Below are 20,809 nucleotides of genomic sequence, written 5' to 3'. Positions count from 1 at the left end.
GAACTTTTATCTTCTAAAAATATAATATCCGCGGGCCCCATGAGGCGCCAGCCGTTTAATTCATCATCGTAGACGTTAGCCATCCACGTGTTGACATCCGTTCCTAATCCCCTCCGCTCCATCGCAGCGTAACAAAATCTTCGAACATTGGGGAAAACAAAAGTCCCGCTGACTAAAATCTAGTGCTACCATAGAGGGTTTGACACGTGGAGAACGTTGGGGAGAGGAGCGCATCAGAACGCGAGTAGGCGAGATTCTGTCATCGAGGGGCGTGTGGCGGAATTTGAGTTTTGCGGTGTGGGGGTATTCCTACAGCTTTGCCGCCCAAACAATAACTCAAAAAAAAAAAAAAAAAAAAAAAAAAAGGAAAAAAGAAAAAGAGGGAAATTGAATATAAAAGCCAGTTTCTGAGACGTTGTTGCTTACAGAAGTGAAGGAAAAAAGAAGAAGAATTTAAGAATTCAATCGATTCGATCGGATGGAGGAACCCCAATCTGCTCAATCTGCCCAATCTGGTAAATTCATAATCTTTGTGGGTTTGTTTGGGAATTTTGTGAATTTTTTTTGTGAAATTTGGGTGTGGATTTCGGTTGTTTCAGGGAAGCTTCTTCGGTATGCGCTCCGTTCGGGGTCTAAAACGAAGGAGGAGAAACTGCCGGCTGCGGCCGTTGAACCCTCTAACAATTCTGCCACCAAGAGGTATGGTTTGATGATGGTGATGTGATAGGGCTGATGTTTTATATGATTTCACTTGCAATTAGAATCTGGTGATTGGAATGGTATCGATTACATGTTTCGAAGAGGCAGTAGGAAAAGCCATTTAATTTATCAGATTCGGGGTGAAAATTTAAACTTTGGGGAAATTGTAGGCATGTAAGATGTCCCAATTAACATAAATTGAACAATTTGATGGTGTATTAGCAAATGTTAATTGCTTTAGGGGAAAGATCGAACTTTTGTTGTGGAGAATTGTTGATACTGCTCGAGCAATGCTGAGTTTGTTCTGTGTTTTGCAATCTTTGGCAATCTATAACGGCTAAATTGCTGATGTGTTTTGTCACTTAAGAATAGAGTTACGAGTTGCGTTTTTTCAGGTTTTGGGGATTACACAAATGTTAAGCTACAGATTAGTCCCAATTCCCTTATGATTTTTCACCATGGTTGTTTATTCTATGCATAAGCAGAGTGGTTTTGAGCTTTGATGTGATTCGATAATTGGTTGAGGTTTATGTGGGATGTTTCTTTGTTTTAGGGGAAGGCCTGCATCAAATATGAGTAAAAGTGTGGGGGTTCTTGATCTCTCTGGCAAGGACAAGCCTGCCAAGCCGGCCAGAAGGCTCTCTGTTCCTTCCAAGCCGCCCACTACTCCAGCTCCGAAACTTGGTGGCAACATCACTCCAATTTCTGAGGCTAGATCAAGGAAGTCTGTGAGAAGTGAATCCCCTGCTTCTTCTGATGTCTCTAGACCGACAAGCCGGAAGAAGTTCAATGTTCTGGCCTCACCATCTTACTGGCTGCAGCAAATTAAGCTTTCTGAGGCTGCTGCCAAGCACTCGATTTCACTTGGGTTTTTCAAACTAGCCTTGGAGGCTGGATGTGAGGTACAACTTGTGTGTCCCATTATTTTCATTTCCCATTTCACACCTTTTGGGTTGAACATTTGACTGCTTATCCACTCTAAATTTTATGTGGTAGCGAGATTAACTGAATATGTTATCATTTTCTTCTAATTTTGTCAGTCTCTTCAACTGCGCCATGAGCTAAAATCTTACGTTGATCGCTACGAGCTTAGTGACCTTGAAGACCCTCTGAAGGAATTACTGGATAGCAAAACTGTTGTAATAAATGAGCAGGCTCAGGTTTCTGAAACCTGTTCTCAGGTGCTCGACGAGGGGAATCGATCTTCTGATGATGATGCCAAGAGCTGCTCTTCTACAATGGGAAGTGGGAAACTGAAACCCAAGTCATTGAACACTGAAGCTGCTCAAGTTTCTCCGGTGAAGGCCACAGCCAAGAAGGAGATTGCCCCGAAAAGCACTACTGCAGCCAGGACTAGGGCATCTTCAGCAAAGAGTTCTTCGAATTCAGGACCTATATGTGACAATGGTGCTCGCGTATCTACTGTTAAGAAACCCCAGAAGCCGAGTGTGCAAGATTCTAACAAAGTAAAGGACAGGAGGAAGAAGCAGGGGAATCAAACTGCTTGTGAACAAGGTTAGTCAGTCGAGTGTGTCCTATGCGTAATCATCTTTCCTTTACCTCTGTTGTGCATTATTTAATTGTTCAACGTTGCCGCAGACTCAGTTAACCCTACTCGTGCAGAAGAAGCACTTCAGGAGAACAAAGAAAATCAGGTGATTGTTTGTTACACTACGGTTTCGCATACTTAGTTAGCCTTGTTTGTTAAACTGCAATTTAATCTTGACTAACACTGACAGTATCTTAATCTGTCTGCTGTAGGATGCTCCCTCGACGGAAGCTATCAATGTGACTGAAGCGTAAACATACAGAAAACGCCGATGTCATCTCTTGTTCTTGTTGGGTTTGTCTTCATTTTATTCTCTGTGGGGATTTCCTGTGTAAAGGTTTCAGAGGCTCGAAGTTTTTCGGTGTACAAGTTAAACAATAGTATTCGTCTGCCGTTGGATTAAAACCGGGCTTCGTTTGGTTATTGTGATACAGTTTGCTGGTGATGTCTTGTGCTGAACCAAAGTATTTGTTGGTCAAGTCTGTACTATTTTGTGGCATAATCTTAATACTTTTTTAGGTTAGGCATTAGTTTGTGATTTCTGTTCATCCGAAGTACCTGTGATTTATGTTACAATTTATGTCATGGATTGAATTGCTAATGAGAACGTCACGATTCAAAAGAAAATAAGAAGCGATTTTAAGAAAATTAAATTGAAGTACAGAAGAAATAAAGTAAAGAAAAGCAAATGTTGTTACAAAATCGCGTCTTGATCTTCGATTACTATTTGAATCAACGTGGAATCATCCATAAAACAGAACATGAAAATTACATCAATCCCTTGAATTGTTGCTCTAAACAACATTCGTAATTGTACATTAAAGAGAAAAACATCCAAAGAAATACATGTTTCAAGCCATGTTAGGCATAAACTAGACCGGACGAGGCCAAACGTGCATGAATCCACTCAAATCACATCCGAGCGCCTCAAATTTTCCTTCTTCCATGCTAAAGATTCCGGAATCGGGGCCAACCATCAAGCTATCTTCCATGTCCAAACTATCGTCAGTGAAGTAGATGCAGTTAGGTTTTATCAGGCCCTTGAAATCTTGAGCTTTAATGGCAGTAGTGTGGTTATGCCCCACAAAAATCGTCCACTCCCCTAAGCCGTTGATGGCTTCCCATTCGCTTTCGAACTGTTCATACCTGTAAGCCTCAAAGTCATAAGTCTCATGGCCGTAACGAGGGTTGTCCTGCACAAACCTTATCAGCATCACGAGCTCTCCGCCAATGCCGACAAGATAAACTTTGCCACCTTTGAAGGTAAAAGGGGGAGCGATTTCATCAACGCTCGGCGAAAACCCGCCATCATCATCGAGATCGCATAAAACGAGCTTTCCAATCTCAGTAGTGGCAAGCAACTCCTCCCCATTAAACAAAATAATGTCTTCATAGTTATTCCCTGCATCGTGTAGCATTGTCCACGTCTTTTCCCTCGCTTTGTAACATATGAGCCTTCGCTTCTCTCCGAAAATCGCCAACACTTTGTAATCTAACGGACAGCGAGAAGGATCTGAGGATAGCACAGCTTTGTGAAGAACACGTGAAGGGTCTTGATCATAAAACGGAGAGGAGGAGAGCTCTGGGAGAGCGATTTGGGCGCGGTTGAGAGGGTTGAGGAGGGTGACCAACGACGTAGTTTCGTCGTGCAAGATTAGCCAACCGGGTGACAAGCCACATACAGTCTTTTCGAAAGCCTCGGGCAGTTCGAGACAGTGGACTTGGTGCGTGTAAAGGCTGAAGAAACACTTCAGGTGTTGGTTTTCGTACGCTTCAACGCCGTCACAAGCGTTGTGGTGGTGGTGGTGGTGACAGGTGGTGGTGAAGCATGAGCCATGGGAAGTAAAGAGGGAGAGGGTTGTGGGAAAGGTCGACCAACATGTTGGGTAGTGAATGAAGGTAATGGAAGTTCTGAATGATGATCGATCGAGCCTGAAGCCCTTATTTTTATGTAGTACTAGTTAGTGACCGCTCTATTAAGTTTTTGAGTACTTGTTTGGGAAGTTTACTAAGTAAACAGTAAAACTTAGGGCTTAAGTTTGGAAAGTCCGAAATATATTTTCTTTGTAATATTAAACTTAAGATAAAATACTTCAAACTCAATACTGTAGGAAGAAAAAAAGGGTCTTACATTCTTTGTAATGAGAGAACAACATGAAAAATACAACTGATAATCGACTTAGAGTAATTGGGTAGAAGAGATTTTTTAATAAAGCAAAAAATCCGACGTCAGATGTTAAAAGATATAACTTATATGAAATGGTTCAATGTCCTAACTGGATTGAAGCCTTGTGTATAAAATTCCACACTTATTGATTGCATGAGTGATTAAGTGGGGCGTTATTACCACTAAATGCTACAGTTTAGTGGTATTCCTCTTCACTTGTAAGTGAGAGGTTTTAGATTCGATTATCGCTATAGGCAAATTTGAATCACATTTTTGCTAGCCCATTATGAGGCTAAGTCCACACTCTTTCCTTAGTGTAGATAATATTGTTTGTTTATAAAGATTAAAAAAGAAAATAAGAAGTGAGGCGGTATCAATGCTATTAGAGGTGGACTGCAGCCCATGCCTTTGAAACTTTAACATTTTCTTCCAGTCTAGCCATTCATCTAAAAGTTTGAATCCCCTTCAAGAAGTTTAGATCAGTAGAATATTGCTTACACTATATTTTACATCCTTTAGGTTTAGAGTGATTTCCAACGTCGACAATGAAATTCAATTTTCTTGCATCTCACCATAGATTTTGATAAATACTGAACCAAGTTCATAACAAACCAATGCAAATTGATACACAACACTATTTTACATGAGCTTTACCAATGTCAACTGGCAAGACATATTCTTAAAAAAGACAAAGCAAATCCTAAGCGTCGTAATTCGGGATGAAAACCTTGAAAATACAGGATAAATGCTGATAAGTTTGCACAATGATTCTCACAGCAGCCATGCTACTCATAAGACCCCTTCGGACAAATTCGGGCAGTCCTACAAGCTCCCCCCTGACGGGGTTAGTCTGCTGTCCAACTCTGTTCCACAATTTCCCTCACTCTTCGGTTGTACTCACGCTTGTTCTCAGCTAAACATGCGAGCAGCTTCTGAATTTGCAGGAGAGTTTGGGTTGGGATCACATAGTAGTGACTGCAATAAACAAATACAAACAGTTAGGATCTTCTCAACGTATAAACCCGTGTTTACATGTGTAGGGTACTACTATAACCTTCTTCCTGAGACACTAAGGTGCAGAAACAAAATATTAACATCCAAAAGACGATCTCTTAAGCTATATATATGCTTCTTTTCACATGATTACCTGGTTACCTGCTTTGTAGATTCATAAATATAACCAAGGAAATAACAATGCTACACACACAATCAAACCATACCTGGATGGACGTGAGTATAGCTGCCACGTCATATATAGGACTCCACTGATTCTGTAAAATATCCAAACAAATACTCCCATCCGCATAAACTGACCAAATTTGAGAGAATATTGAAGTTATAAACCAGAGGAGAATTGTTTAACGAGTAACACGAAGTAAATGCTCATGTCAGGATATGTGTGCTCCAACTTACTATTTGGATGAAACATCCTAGAAACAAACCGGACTGTTGGTGGTTTGTTTGGATAATCCTCCGTAAACTGAAGAGTCAACTTAAACGTGCCTGTATAGCTCCAAGTAAAGTTCGTTAATGTATACATCAACATAGTTAAGCTTGTTTAACAGAAATATGCATACCATTGTCACATCAATGAGAAAAAAGGCACAACTACACAAACAATGGAGGAAATTATCTAATTAATTCATCAAGAAGAAAGCTTAAACTCTGAAAGAAGAAAAAAAAAAAAAAAACAGAAATTGTGATTCCACACTGTTAAACTAAAGAATAACGTAAAGTTCTGTACAGGATGTTTGTCTTCATTCCTGAATGTAAAACTGAGAAAAGAATATCCCACGTCTGAAACGCATTAACATAATCAAAAGCTTCAGTGCAAGAATTAACTGACCTCCATCCCAAGGAGTATCATCGGGACTGCAATCCAAACCAGACAAGAAACGAGAAATTGCTTATCCAACCGTACTTAAACATACCGGAAAAATGAAAAATTAATGTTGCAAAATAGAAGAGAAAACATCAGTAGATTTCTTTTATGCAAGGCATTTTTCCAACTTACCCAAATATAACAGCATTCCACAACATTATATTGTTATCCTGTGGCGCCCCACTAATCCCTGCAGGCGGGTCCTGTTGCAGCCTCTTGAAGTCTCTCATCAGCCTCTTCCTTGCAGGAGTCGACATCGCTAATTTGCTACCACCTATATATCATCAACCCCATTTAATAAACCGTATTTTAAGATTAACTATGCATTCAGCGGAAACCAATTTCATCTTTTTTCCCAATGCCTGCCAAAACATCAAAAACCACTTTTCTACACCAAATTGCACACAAAATATACTGGTGCAACTCAATTTGCCCAACGGAAACACATAATTACCAATACAAATACTTTAAACTACGACTTAGATAGCTTCAGCTGAGCTACATATAAACAAATTCAAAGATCAAGACTTGAAATCGAGCTCAAAAACTGGAAATTTCACTTCAATTAAGCAGCTTTTCAGATGTTTACTGCTTAAATATGCAAAATAACAAAAAAGAATCATCCTTTCTTCACTAATTGGACACTAACCGAAAACCCCTAATTCATATTATTCAGATTACAGATACACAGGGGACCAAATAGCTAACAAAGCTGGACAATTTGACCCCAGTCCAATACAAAAATTGATTCTTTCTGATTATACATGCGCTACCCTCCTACAATATCAAAAATTCCAAATTAAAATGGAAAACGAATTGAAACGACATAAAATTGAATACAACTTGGGGGAAATTTGGGGAAAATTATCTCACCTGGAGTTCCGAATCTCCAAGAGGTCCCGATCCGAGCAGGCTCAGAATTGGGTTGCTGAAGATGGTGATCAAGGAAGGGTTTTGGAGGTGGGTTTGATCAGATCGAAGCCGAAGCCATTAGGTTAGGGGGGAGAGGAACACAGAGTTCCCGTGAGAGAGAGAGAAGAGAGAGCGATGGAGTTTCGTTTTGTACTAGCTTTTATTACACCAAATATTTAATTTAATTCTCAAGTGAATAAGAATTCGGGAATTTTGTGGTGGGGTCGGTCTACTCAGCACTGTCCCCACCCCACCTGCTAGTTGGCCTTCTCTTTCTTTATCTGCTTTTCTCCTAAAATAGTGGAAGGGGAATATTTTCTCTACCTTTTCTTTTTCATTTTTATGGTTTCTATTTTTATGGGAGACGGCTAATAGCGTTTACTCTTGTATGTGAAGTTTCTGAGTTCGAACTTTAACGATAATATTGTTGTATTGTCAACCATTAATGTACATAAGATTTATTGGAGAAAAAAAAAAGATGTATTTTAACAATTTTGTTATCAACAATAACACTCGTATATGATTACAAGACCAACAATCAATCGTCGATCTGAATTACATTCATAATAAAGAAAGACAAGTATTAACAATTCATTGTCAAATATCACACTCGTACATAAACAACAATCCCACTAACGTGCATAAGATTCATAGAAAGACTTGTGTTTATACTTCGTTAACAACGATTATACTTTTTAATATATAATTACCACCTGTCAATACAGGTGAAATTCGTTGTGCGAAAAAAAAATATAAACAATCCATTACCGCTCCTTTTCAAAACCATGATTCATGTATGGTTTGATCTTTACAAATTATAATCACATTGTATTTGCCAGCTAAAATTTTCATCATCTCCTCTTGCTCCTTTATTGTCTCCTTAAAAGTTCATGAGGTAGCTGAAAAATGATGCAGATTCAGGCAAAGAACTTAAGGTGGCTTGGTTGGGTTTTAATTTAGTCGTTCGATCGCCTCTTTTCCATTTCGCGACTGCTTCATTTCTTGTAGCGGGGCAGAGCGTTTATATACATTTTTTTAATCAAGTTTTAGTAATATATCAGTCCCTCTTAAGGGAAGAGATTCTCCTGTCTGAAAAAAATAGGAATTAGTTGTGGCACTCATTTCATATCCAGTTTCAACGATCCGAACTTTTATTTTGCAAGTTTTAATTTATAGATCACCATGCAAAAATTCAATTCCACCTGAAACCATTTGCATATCTAATTATCACGATGAAATTTTATTGTTTCTTATAGAACAAATGGTTTGTTAATTTCTTCGATGTCTTAAATATTTTCGATTTGGCTAAAGGAGTCCGAATGAATGGATATTTTCTATTGATTATCTCACTCATTCTCTTTCTTACACTGACTTGTTAGCTATTTTGTTTGCAATTTACAATCTTCTTGGATTCCAGCTTTTTACTTTTCTTATAAAAAGCTTTGACCTACTATTTTGCAAGAATGATATATGAGGTGCAACTTGAAAAAATAGATAGTTTGGATCGTTAAAGTTCGATATGGTGTGATCCCAACAACTAATCCCTATTTTTTTATATAAAAAAAAAAATGGGGATCCCTTCTATATAGGAGGCCTTTCCCCTTCTTGCTTGCTAGGTGAATAAAGTTTATACATAATTTGACTATTAATCTCTAGGTTATTTTTACATTTGGAGATATGACACCAAAGTGTTAGAGATGTGTTTGGCACGTAAATAAATATAATACATAATTTGTTGTGAATAATGTGGATGACCCACATGAATAATTTGTTACTACTGATTCACATTATTTTCACTATTCGTTTGTGGAAAATTTGTAAAGTGAATAGTGTTCTTTGCTTATAAAATGAATGAGAGATGAAGAAGAGGTTCACGGAAGAGATTGTGAAAGAAGAAAGAGGAAGAGAGAAAAGAGAAGAAGAGGAAGAGAGAAAAGAGAGGAAGAGGAGAGGGGATAATAGAGAGAATTATTTTGTACTCTTATTATTCTAAATTATAATGGAAGCACTACCGCTACCCCGATGACGTACTCCAGTCACACTGACTGTAGAGGAACCTGATCTCGTAAGTTTTGTGTCATGTTTTATTTATTACACTGCACACACCGTCAATTTTACAACACAATTTAAAATGTAAAAGCTTATGTCAGCTAATCAAATCGTCAATCCTTTCCACGTCCAGGATTAAATACAATTTACAACCCTACCATCACCACTGCTATTTCTTAAATAACACAGACTAAAATACACAAAAAAAAAAACTCGGTTTAATTACCTTGTTTGAATCAATTAAATGTTTACAAATAATAAATATTTATTTTTCAATTCATAAACTATGAACTCTTGTGATCTCTAGTATCATCAGGAGATGCAGATGCACTCTTGGGGGCACTTGAAAATGGCAATGAAGGTGGCAGAAACATCAAGCTCCCCGGCTGCGAATTCGGCGGAGTTGTTTTGTTCAAATAGCTTGATGCACATCCAATACTACTACTGTTATTACCTATCTGTGATTGAAGGAATGGTGAAGAAGAAGATGTAGTAGTAGTAGTAGTAGTAGTAGTAGTACTTCCTGGAAAGTGGTCACTCCATTTGAATTTCTGAGCCAAACTGATACTACTGTCTCCACCACCTGCTTGATTAATATGACCTAGGGTTCCAGTAATGCCAGTGGTCCCAGCAGTACTGTTGCTGCCAATGATTGATGTGAGCACGGCTGCTAAGGCGGATTGAAAGCTAGGGTCAGATGTGATTGCCTTGGTGGCAGCTGCAATAGAGTCTGGTTGAAATTGATGAGGAACTTCTTGAGGAGGATTAGGGTGAGGGTTGATATTCTTCTGCATGTAATTTTGGTAGATGTTGTTTTGCATGGGCTGCTGCCTGATTCCAAGACTACTTAGTGGCGCACTTTGATTCTTGTTACAGATATTATATGGAGGTAAGTGGGTCCCATAGGAAGGGAGCCCATTATTACTCCAAGACATGTCGGTGCTGGACTCAGAATTTGATCCAAAGTTGAGGCTTGTGGGAGGGTAAAGTTGATGGGAAGAACTTGATGACGAAGAGAATTTGTTGAAATGGGAAATGGAATTGGATGTTGATGAAGGTTTTGAAGTGAGGTCTAAGATGATTGTTGGGACAGAAGATGAGAGTGAAGAGTTGGGTATGTAGAATCTGGATTTTGAGTTATCAGAAAGATAGAAATTATAACCATGAAGATCGTGCGCAGCGGTAGTACTGGTGGCGGTAGCTGATGGGTTCAAGCGGCCGGAGCTTGATGATGATGGCCGGATAATAGCATGGAAGCGGCTGCAGAGGTGGTGGAAGCCATTGCTGTGGCTGACATTGGAAGTGGGTGATTGTGATTTCCTTCATAGGTGGTAATTAAGATGGACATGTCCTCTGCACATCTTTGTACCTAAATTAATTGCAAATCAAGAAATTAGCATGCAATATATTTCTGGACACCATATAGTGAATGGCATGTGACAAGTGATGTGTCATCACCGACAGAGTTAGGTGCATGTGTTTACCTGTTTTCTTACTGGACACGAAGGTGCAATGGTGCAACGGTAGTAAGCACGAGGACATGGATTTCCTTTTGCAATTTTTTGCCCATATTTCCTCCATTGGCATCCATCATTCATCTGTGTCCAAGTAAAATTATACTTAGTAAATGAAATCTCATGACTACATTCGCAATCTTTAGTAAATTTCATTTTTGCATGCACGTATACATATGAACTATTAAACTAACCGTTGGGGTGTCACATCTAGTTCTCACTGAAACCCTAGCTTTCTTGGCTGGGCTCTGTTGCGCAACTTCATCTTCCATACCACTTGATCTCACTGTCTTGAGAACTTTTCTTGGTGGCCAAGTCTCACCAGCTTCTTCCTTGGGCACTTCTTCAAGGCTGCTTCCAGGGCTTGGATTGGCCAAGGGCACTTGATTAGTTGTAGCACTTGATTTAGGTGCTTCATATTTGCAGTCTAGCCCCAAAGACAAGCTTTCTCCATCTGACTCATTTTCTACTTTGCCTTGACTAGTGCTAGGGTTTTTATCATTCTTTTGATTCCATTTAGGTTTGCCAGAAAATGATCCGAGGCTGAGTGACACAAGCTCGGATTCCTCATCTTGATCATACTTCTTATTAGTACTTGGAATTGCAATGTCCTTGGACCTGTTTGCTTTTTGTTGAATGTCATATAACTGCATTTGAAGTGTCTGGTACTCCTCCGTTATCTGATCTAAGTACTTCTTCAGCCTTTGGTTTTCTTCTCGAACTTCACGCATTTCGGCTCTTGCAGATTCAAGCTGACAATCCTAAATGTTTGTCAATAAATTCAGAAAAATTAGTGCTCTAGCCTTTGATTTTCTTCATCTGTATATAAATATGCTAATAAACAAAGTGAACATATGCATGGAAGCCTAGGCTAGCTCTCGAAGTACCTGTTCCTTTATACTTGGTGAAGTAGATGCCACTGAATGATCAGGTTCCGCCGAGGACCCCTTTATATTACTTGTGGTTGATATCTGTTCAATTAAGTACCATACATAGTTATCAAAATTCACCGACGAGTGAAGAACTAATTAAATTAAATTGAAAGATTGAAGAATAATTAAACCTACGGTGTTAGCTACATGTTAAATTATAAGAGTCGGTAATGGTCAACCGAACACCGTTGTTTGGTTCTTTTTTTTTTTCGTTACATTAGAGAGTTTCGAACTCTAAATATAGCAACCACTAGGCTAACCCTAATAACTGCACCGTTGCTTGGTTCTTATTACGTGATCATTCCTAATCTTAATCAAAGGTTAATTTTATACTTAAAACAAAAGCATACGACTCTAGGCAGCTTATCTGTCATACAACTTCCCTGATTTCAAACCACTAGATTGGCAAAATAGTTCTGGTTTATGTACCGCCTGATTCCAATATTTCACTATCTTCGTTAAATAATGAAAGCAAATTGTGGATGTTGATTGATGGTGTATGTACCCTAATTTCAGGACCTCTAATAATGAAAATTCAAATATAATTAATGTAAATCCAATAACTTGGGGAGAAAAAAATCAAATCAGTGAGAGATATGGATTTAAATCCAATGGATGGTTAGAGATATTTATCTACGTTTTATTTACTTGAAATTAAAAGAACTAGAAAAAGGATAATAAAAGAAATCGTGCTCATTAACATTAAAATACGGTTGATTGCAAGAAGAGAAAAAAAGGGATAATATTTTCTTGATTGTTTGGGTGAACGAGATGGATTTACCTGCTTGCAACTCAAATCTTTTTGTTTAGGTGAAGATGATTTCACTTCATTATTCTCCTGGCATGGCCTTCCATTTCCAACCTGCAACATAGTAATTTTATCCACAGAAGTTCATATTAATAAAAGAATTAATTGTTAATTACACCTACATACAGTTCATGATAAATTAATCCTTTTAACTTAATTTTTTAGCAAAATATGAATTAGTTGTAATAGTTCCTTCAACGTACCCAACATACATAAAGTAAAATCAATAACAAATTAATATTGCCCGTGTAAAACCTTTATTATTGAACAAAACTAATACTAAAATATTTTCCTTTAATTTTGTTACGAAATATAAGATCAAAATATAGCTTGTAATCCTTCAAAAATTGCATCAATTAATATCTCAAATCACAAACTCAATCTCCATATATACAAGAATTTATTGAATTCTGATAGATTGGGAAAGAAAATAGGAATTTTAGATGCAATAATATTATTAATTTCACTTACTTTGAGAGCAATTTCTTCTTTGTGACCAGCTTCTTGCTCATCTGCAATACTACTAGATTCAAGAACTACTGTCTTCTCTTCACTTTCTGATCCTCCATGGCTATTAGACTTTCCCAAAGCAGCCTCCATAGGTTTTCTTCAGTTTTCTCTCCTTTTCCTATCCCTCTTTTGGCTAATTTGATATTCTTGGGGCCTCCTCCATCTTCCTCTTCTTATATAGACAGCATGCAGAATTTGACTCAACCCTTTAAAAGCTTGAAATTATTCAAACTCATATATTAGATGAGATAGCCTATATAATATTATTAATTAAGCTCTTAATTAGTTTATATGACCACGGCACACGAAATGTCAACTGCGCCCGTTCTCCAATTGCAGCAAAAGAAATACACACACCACAACAATATATTTACACTGAAAGATGAAAGATTTTGACTAAGCCATACAACAAGTTAGTCATAATTTAATATCAAACTTTCATTTGAGTTAAACCATGCAACGAGTCTATGCAACAAGATTGAAACTTAAAACCTCTTGCTTAAAAGTTATGATGAATATTACTAAATCATAATGCTAAATAGTATCACAACTTTGATTATAATCTTATTACCTTAAAAAAGAAGAAGAATTCAACGTCAACGTTTGAGATGACATGCCAGAAAGAAACAATACCTCGAAGGGCTTGAAGGCTTGCCGCCGCAAAACTCGGTCCCCGCCCAATTCTGCATCGTTGAAGTTTCATACTTGGCAAAAGTCACATGGGGATCGGTTCATCATGGTCAAACTTTAATTGGCTAGCTGGGGATTTACTTTCAGGGGTGGGGTATAGGGTTCTGTATCTACAGAGAAAAATTAAAATTTAGGTCAACGTGTTAATACAGGTATTATGGTCCAGTTCTAAAATTTTGCTTCTTGGATTCATTTGTCCATCAATTTGACCTTATTAACGTAAATACCATGATTCGTTCATGTTGGAATTGGTATTAGAATTAGGTGTAGCTCTCCAAGGTATACCAAAAATTATAGCAAGTCGTATGCGCGCTATATACGTTGAATAATTTTCATAAACGTAAATATATGACATTGTCTATGACAGTCTCGTATTTTAGTACTCCTACCTTATACTACTATATGGGACCATGTCTATACCTTAGATGAGTCAGTGTTTGTGCACAATTTTCAAACGACTAAATGAAACTAGGATTACTTTTCGGTGCGGTGTCATTTGACAAATCATGCTGCTAATTTATTTTGAATGACAACTACTAAAAGTTAGCAAATAAAATGGAAAATTTGGTGTTTCAAAACTTTGACAAATTATGGGATTTTTTTATTAGCTAATCCGTTGAAAGTTGAAACCCATTAAATTACTATATTTTCTATTAGCTAATTCTTTGAAAGTTGAAACCCATTAAATTACGGAGGTGGATTGTCTGCGCTCCCATTTTCATACTCTTCTCATCTCTTCTTGTTTGTGTGATCATGATTAAGCCACGTCAACATTTTATATTCCTATTACTTTTTGTTTTATTATTTCTATAAAAAATTAATATCAAAATGTTGACGTAGTTTAATCGTGATCACATATCACAGAAGAGCATGGAAATATTATGGAAATGGATGGATAGACAATCCACCTTGTTAAATTACTTAGCAAAGCAATACGAAGCATGACATGATGGCTCTTCAACCCAACTGTGCCCAAATTAAATATTCCATATCAAAATACAAGCAGTCCACTTGTAAGCGCAAGACTCGGCCATAAGCAGCCCTTATATCTAAATATACGAGAGGTTTTTCAATGTGATCGATACATATGTTATTAAATAAATAGTGGAATATGTATGTTAAAATGTTAATAACTTAAAATATAAAATTTTCTACCCATATGGTGTACTACTTGTGTTTCCATCACAACTAAAAATTTCTCCTAAACATATTATATGCGGTTTATATATCTATCTCTGTACGTATAAAATAATCTTGGGATCAAGAACGTTGACGTCTAATAATTTGTTTAGGCCTTAAACCAAGCTATATATCTATCTCTTCGTACCGACTTTGGAAATAATACAACTCTTTTTTTTTTTTTTTTTTTGTCAAAGGAGATAATAAAACTTGATATGCTTAAATATTACTTGAGTCGATCAGGATGAGAGTTTAATGTGTGCATTTGATCCAAGTGAAATTTGTTTGAGATAAAGACATTTATTTTAACATAGTATTGTGTTCAACTTTTTCTCTTTCACAATAATTAAGTATTGTGTTTAAGTTTTTCTCTCTTCCACAACATCGTTGGCTTCAAAAATTATTTTAAAAAAAATTAATCTCTCTATTATTACTATATTTAAACCTAATTTGTTACTAATTAAGTTATGAAACTCTTGATGATACCACAAAAATCACGCTTAATTTTCAATTAGATTGGTTAGACCACCTTTAAAGGTCCAAGTTTTTAGATAGAACTAGAAATAGAGCACGAAACACACCAAAAAAAAAAAAAAAAAAATCTGTTTATTCACTTAGGCTTTTCGTCAAACACTTGATCAGCGATATATCAAGAGAATTTGTTAAGTGTTGTTCATGCAACCTGTAGATATATGCATTAATAAGTATTACATCAAACACTTGGTATAAGGGGACCCGTACAAAACATTCGGAGGGTCATCAGAAGACCTTCGCATGTATATTTTCTAAACTTTGAATGGTCTTGGAATCATCTAGGTCCCAATGTGCATCCACCTCTGGTCTCTATACATGAATGGTACGGATGATCTTCCCTACTTTAGAATTGGTCATGCATATTAATAAACATCAGATCGATATATATATATTTGAGTTAACTTAGCTTTCAATTACCTGCTGCAGCTAGTTTAGTTTAGAATATTAACATCCCAATAGGTCAATGGCCTCTATACCTTATTCACGCTTCTAATTTGATCCGGGATAAGCATTATTTTAATTTAAATTTGGTTTCATTTAAAATTTTTAATATGTATTTTAGGCTATTAAGTTTCTATAAGATAATACATAATTAATTCAAGACAACTCCGTCACATCCCGGCCCGGGGGGGACCACTTCCCGGGCCCGTTCCACCACCGTAGCACTATATTGTCCGCTTTGGGCCCCGACCACGCCCTCACGGTTTTGTTCATGGGAACTCAGACGAGAACTTCCCAATGGGGCACCCATCCTGGGAGTGCTCTCGCAACTTCAGAGTTCCCATGGAACCCAAGCCAGTGAGTTTCCAAAAGGCCTCGTGCTAGGTATGGATGAGAATATACATATAAGGATCACTCTCCTGAGCGATGTGGGATGTCACAACTCAATTACAGTCATATATATATATATATATGCATCGAGAATTCATATTCAAGAAGTCTTCGCAATTTTTTGTTCGTTTTGGTGACCAAAGCCCCCTTACTTTGAAACTTCTGCTAGATTCTTGGCTGTATATTAAGATAAATACTAGTGGATTATTATATAAGCAGGGTCAACTATTGTGATCAAAGTATTACTTGGGATTTGGGTTTCTGTTTTACGCGCATTTCAAATAATTATTAATTGAAACCCTAATTAAAGGTGAGTTTATCATGCAATTGGATATTACTTTTTTCGTGTATGTTGGATTCAAACTTAAGATTTCTTTTAACACGGTGAAGAATTATTAGGGTTTAAAAGCTTGGAGCAAGTACTTAAGTAATTTTGCAAGTGGTTATTTACCACAGTGGTGGAAATGAGTTGAGTCATTGCATGACGGTGTGAGTTCGAAACCTGTCGTTAATTAGCTAATCTAACAAAAATCTATCGTTTGACCAAAAAAAAAAAAAAAAAAACCTAAGTAACTTTCATTCTGTTCAGATAACTTGAATTGATCCTCATTAATAAATATTTTTACCTTATTAACTTCATGAAAAATATTATTCAATTAATCGGTAAAGATGAAGAGCATAGGCAAAGATTAAATGGTATATTATAGCGGTACTGTTTATGCTAATCATGTAGATTATTATTGCCTTCAAACTAAATTAACATGCTTTATGTGGTATTTAATTAATCATGGTTGATTTTACTCGTTTTCGGATAATTAAAGACTCTAATTAGTCAACAAATTATTTAGATGACAGAGATATGAGTACATGAACCAACCAACCAAATAACTAAATAATAATGCATGCTTATATATGTTTATGGATCTTAATTATATATTATGTTTTCTATTAGAGTCAATTGTTCAAGAGCTTCTCACTCTATATTGTTTTGTTTAAAGTGGAATCTAGCAAGAAAAAAAAAAAGGATATAGAAGTAGGTGGTATAAGCTCTCAAATGTCAATGGGTGTCTCCGTATTCATTTTTTTAAAAAGGGTGGTATTATCCAAGCATCTTTTTTCTTTTTTTAATATTCTACACAACTTCTGTTAATTTTTGTGTCTTGTTTTTCTTCAATTTATTTGATTCAACGGTCAAAAAATTAAAAAAGGCAAGTGGAAGGTAAAAAGGTGTATGGATAGCATCACCATTTTTTAATATGAACATCATACAGGAAAGGGATCCTCTCCGGATGATGAGAAATGGATTCTCTTCACCTAATCCTTCTCATCAAACAATCCAGACTTTAAATTTGATCCAACTACTAAAATTATTATAACTTTTATAGTTAATCCTTGTTTGTAGTCATTGGATCAAATTTCAAAAGCCTGAATTGTTTAATGAGAATAATTAGATGGAAGAGATCAGGAGAAAATCCTTTTCCCATCATACATATTTACGCAAGACCCATCGATCCCATAATTTAAAGAACTATTTCTTTCTGCGTGGATAAAAAACGTTTCAATAAAAAATGTTCAAAAGGTTGATCGAACATCCGAGACTCGAAGAATAAACATGTCTCGCTGATAACATTTTCTCTTCAAGATCGATCATCCATACAGTTTGAAGGAAGTGCAAGGTTCCTTACCTTTCAAATATATGCAAGATTTACATTCTCAACACTTCTGCTTTTATGTGAAGTTTTTTGGGACTAACACATGGATAATACATATTCGGTGATGTAAATCATTGAACTCAACACGTTAGTTAACGTTTTATGATACTATGGAGAAAATTAATATTCTACTATAAAATCATTTGATAATATATGAGAAGCAGCTCAACTTTTTAAAAATACATGTGAAGTCTCTGTATTTCTTGATGTGAGCAATTCATGCTTAATTTCTTAGCGCTTGTATAATTATGGGGTGTCTTACACACCTTTTTAATTTTCGACCGTCAGATCGGATGAATTGAAGAAGATTAATGGACAGAAATTATCAAGACGTGTGTGAGAAGTAAAATAGGATGTGTGGATAATTAATCCGCTGATGGGCACATTTAAACTTTACATCACCATGGTACGTCTAGAAGCCGTCACCAAATATAAGAAGAAAAAGCCTTAAATGGAACCAACGAGGAAAAATGCTAAGACCGTCGATAGAGGTGACTGCGGACCATTGACCATGGCTTGAACCTTCATATGATGACTCGCAAGTTTCAAGGAACCTTCTATTGAACATATATTGCCACTTCAAAATTAGTACAAAATGTTAAGCCAACATAGGCACATAAATGCATTCCACGGACCAAATTGTTTTTCTTTTTAACCCATCCCAGGGCAAGACATATCACAAGCTTCTTGAGGACTTATCAAGGCGGTCTTAGTCCCTTTCATGATTTTTACTGGTCGCTTACCAAGATGGATTACCGGCAACAGAACTCGAACCTAAACCTTGGTCTAGCACAGAGAACAATCTTCATCAACTCAACCAACACTCGTTGGCAGAAAACATATCGTGTTATATGAGAACTACGTACTATAACAAATACACTTGCTAGAATATGAGTGAACATGCATTTATATCATATTATTCTAACATATGACATGATTATACCACGTAACCATGTTGTAGTCTCACAATTTTTATACTTACAGGGAATATCAAATGCCCAAAAACACGATAAAAATGACAAAAACTAAACAACAGCCTAGTTGGGTTCTCGAATATATTGAATGTTGAAGGTCAGGCATTGACTGATGGTCTCAAAGCTAGCATTTCGAAAGGCTTTCAAAACATGGATCTAAATTGGCACTGATGCTATTAATGGTGATTTGCTCTGCCCATTGGTCTCTTCGAACTTTGGTTTTGAATATTTAAAAGATGGCACGTCGCTTTTATCACTTTTTTTTTCCCCGCAAGGTGAACTTTGTTGTTGATGCACTTACTGTCACATCCCGGTTCGGGACGGATCTCTTTCCGGATCCGCTCCACCACCGTAACACGATATTATCTGCTTTGGGCTTACCATTCCCTCACTCACGAGCAACTTCCCAGTGGGTCACCCATCATGAGATTGCTCTAGCCCCCTTCTCGCTTAAATTCGGAGTTCCGATGAACTCCGAAGCCAGTGAGCTCCCAAAAGGCCTCGTGCTAGGTAGGGATGAGAATATACATTTAAGGATCACTCCCCTCGACGATGTGGGATGTCACACTTACTTTTATTGGGTAGTCTAGTCAATATTTCTAATTCAATTATTTTACTGTTGAGGCTCGTTTAGTGTGGATGTGGAATCTAATAGATTATCCCTGATATGGAGTCATAATTTTATAATAATGAGGTCATAATTTGACTAAAAAACTTCATTAGATTATTTCGTTGAGTTTCTAGTGAGTATCTGCCGAGTCATGATTTCTGTCAAGCCTTGTCGAGTTAGGCATTTTATCGAACATTGGTTACAGGCCATAGGCACTATGGGCCTAGTTCCCATATGGTCTCAATGTTAAAAGACTAAACAATAGAGGATGGGCCAGCCCAGAATAACAGTTCACAGCCCAAAATCATGCCCAAAAAGTGCTAAACCAACCAAACTTCATGCCCCACTGGCACTGCAATTTCCTGTGAACGCTTGATGATGATCAGACCATGAGTGTCCCTTGTTCATATTTCGTATCCTCCACATGCTAGTCCTCCCCATAACCTCGAAGTTTAAAATTACGATTTTGTGCTATTGGGACATGAAAAACCCAACAGAATCCTTTCGGGATTTTTTGATGAGGATCTCGAAGATTCGTGAATTATGTTCATTCATCGTAAATCGTGCGATCATTTTTTATCAATTATTATTTATTTTTATTTTTAAATAAAAAAATTTAGGGTAAAGTACAAAAAACTACCTCAACTATTGGTGTCACGATACTTTTATACATCATCTTTTAAAATTGACAATGTTATACCTCATCTTACAAATTTATGTCAATGTTAGACCTCCGTTAGTTTTTTCTGTTAAATGTTGACGTGGCTTAAGATGGGTTCCACTCCTTAGTCCAATTGAATTAAAAAATAATTAAATATATATTTTAATAATTAAATATTAAAAAAATTTAAAAAAAAAATTTATATTAAATTGTGGGATCGACCTCTCTTTCTCGCCTCTATCTCTTCTCTCTCTTTGGGCAACCATTCCCTCTCTCTGGGCAACCCTTCCCTCTCATCCCCTAACCTTCCCTCTCTCGTTTTCCCCAAACCCAGATCCTATCCTGCTCCCGTATGTTCTGCACCGATCACTACCATCACTCTCCATTTGACCTCCCCCGTCGCTTCAACCTCCTTCGCCACTCTCCCTTCGACCTCCCTCGCCACTCTCCCTTCGACCCATCCCCAAAATCCCATAAACCCTTCCCACCCATCCCCCCAACCTTCCTCCACCACCCTCTTTCTCTCATCTTTCTCTCTCTTCTCTCTCTCACACTCGCCTCTATCTCTCTAGGCAACCCTTCCCACCCATCCCCCC

The 20,809-nt window shown here is 37.1% G+C and overlaps 4 protein-coding genes across 4 annotated transcripts; 1 reads left to right on the top strand and 3 right to left on the bottom strand.

Annotated features, from left to right (window-relative positions):
• Positions 1 to 356: 356 nt before the first annotated feature.
• On the top strand, positions 357 to 2,796 carry LOC103958746. Its single transcript, XM_009371056.3, has 6 exons — positions 357 to 515; positions 600 to 699; positions 1,253 to 1,601; positions 1,740 to 2,214; positions 2,299 to 2,354; positions 2,461 to 2,796. Exons 1-6 carry the CDS (start codon positions 479 to 481, stop codon positions 2,500 to 2,502), a joined length of 1,059 nt encoding a protein of 352 aa, XP_009369331.2. The 5' UTR covers positions 357 to 478; the 3' UTR covers positions 2,503 to 2,796.
• Positions 2,797 to 2,939: 143 nt separating this feature from the next.
• LOC103958818 (F-box protein SKIP23) lies at positions 2,940 to 4,181 on the bottom strand. Its single transcript, XM_009371139.2, is given in 2 exon segments — positions 2,940 to 4,062; positions 4,064 to 4,181. Coding segments are annotated over 2 exon segments (1,029 nt in total). The 5' UTR covers positions 4,130 to 4,181; the 3' UTR covers positions 2,940 to 3,099.
• A 780-nt stretch (positions 4,182 to 4,961) lies between these two features.
• On the bottom strand, positions 4,962 to 7,329 carry LOC103958747 (ubiquitin-conjugating enzyme E2 2). Its single transcript, XM_009371057.3, has 6 exons — positions 7,171 to 7,329; positions 6,430 to 6,571; positions 6,262 to 6,287; positions 5,829 to 5,918; positions 5,636 to 5,724; positions 4,962 to 5,390 (listed from the first exon to the last, which is right to left on the bottom strand). Exons 2-6 carry the CDS (start codon positions 6,552 to 6,554, stop codon positions 5,325 to 5,327), a joined length of 396 nt encoding a protein of 131 aa, XP_009369332.2. The 5' UTR covers positions 6,555 to 6,571; positions 7,171 to 7,329; the 3' UTR covers positions 4,962 to 5,324.
• Positions 7,330 to 9,360: 2,031 nt separating this feature from the next.
• Positions 9,361 to 13,243, bottom strand: LOC103958748 (WRKY transcription factor 72B). Its single transcript, XM_009371059.3, is given in 7 exon segments — positions 9,361 to 10,493; positions 10,496 to 10,627; positions 10,743 to 10,856; positions 10,967 to 11,533; positions 11,660 to 11,743; positions 12,486 to 12,566; positions 12,984 to 13,243. Coding segments are annotated over 7 exon segments (2,058 nt in total). The 5' UTR covers positions 13,113 to 13,243; the 3' UTR covers positions 9,361 to 9,542.
• Positions 13,244 to 20,809: the final 7,566 nt, after the last annotated feature.

Source organism: the organism of the source record quoted next, unplaced genomic scaffold, assembly GCF_019419815.1.
Source record: "Pyrus x bretschneideri cultivar Hongxiangsu unplaced genomic scaffold, Pyrus_bretschneideri_v1 Contig3, whole genome shotgun sequence".
In the NCBI taxonomy this organism is placed as follows: domain Eukaryota; kingdom Viridiplantae; phylum Streptophyta; class Magnoliopsida; order Rosales; family Rosaceae; genus Pyrus; species Pyrus x bretschneideri.
The sequence above is the reverse complement of the archived record's forward strand: the minus strand, read 5'-3'. Positions and strand labels throughout refer to the sequence as shown.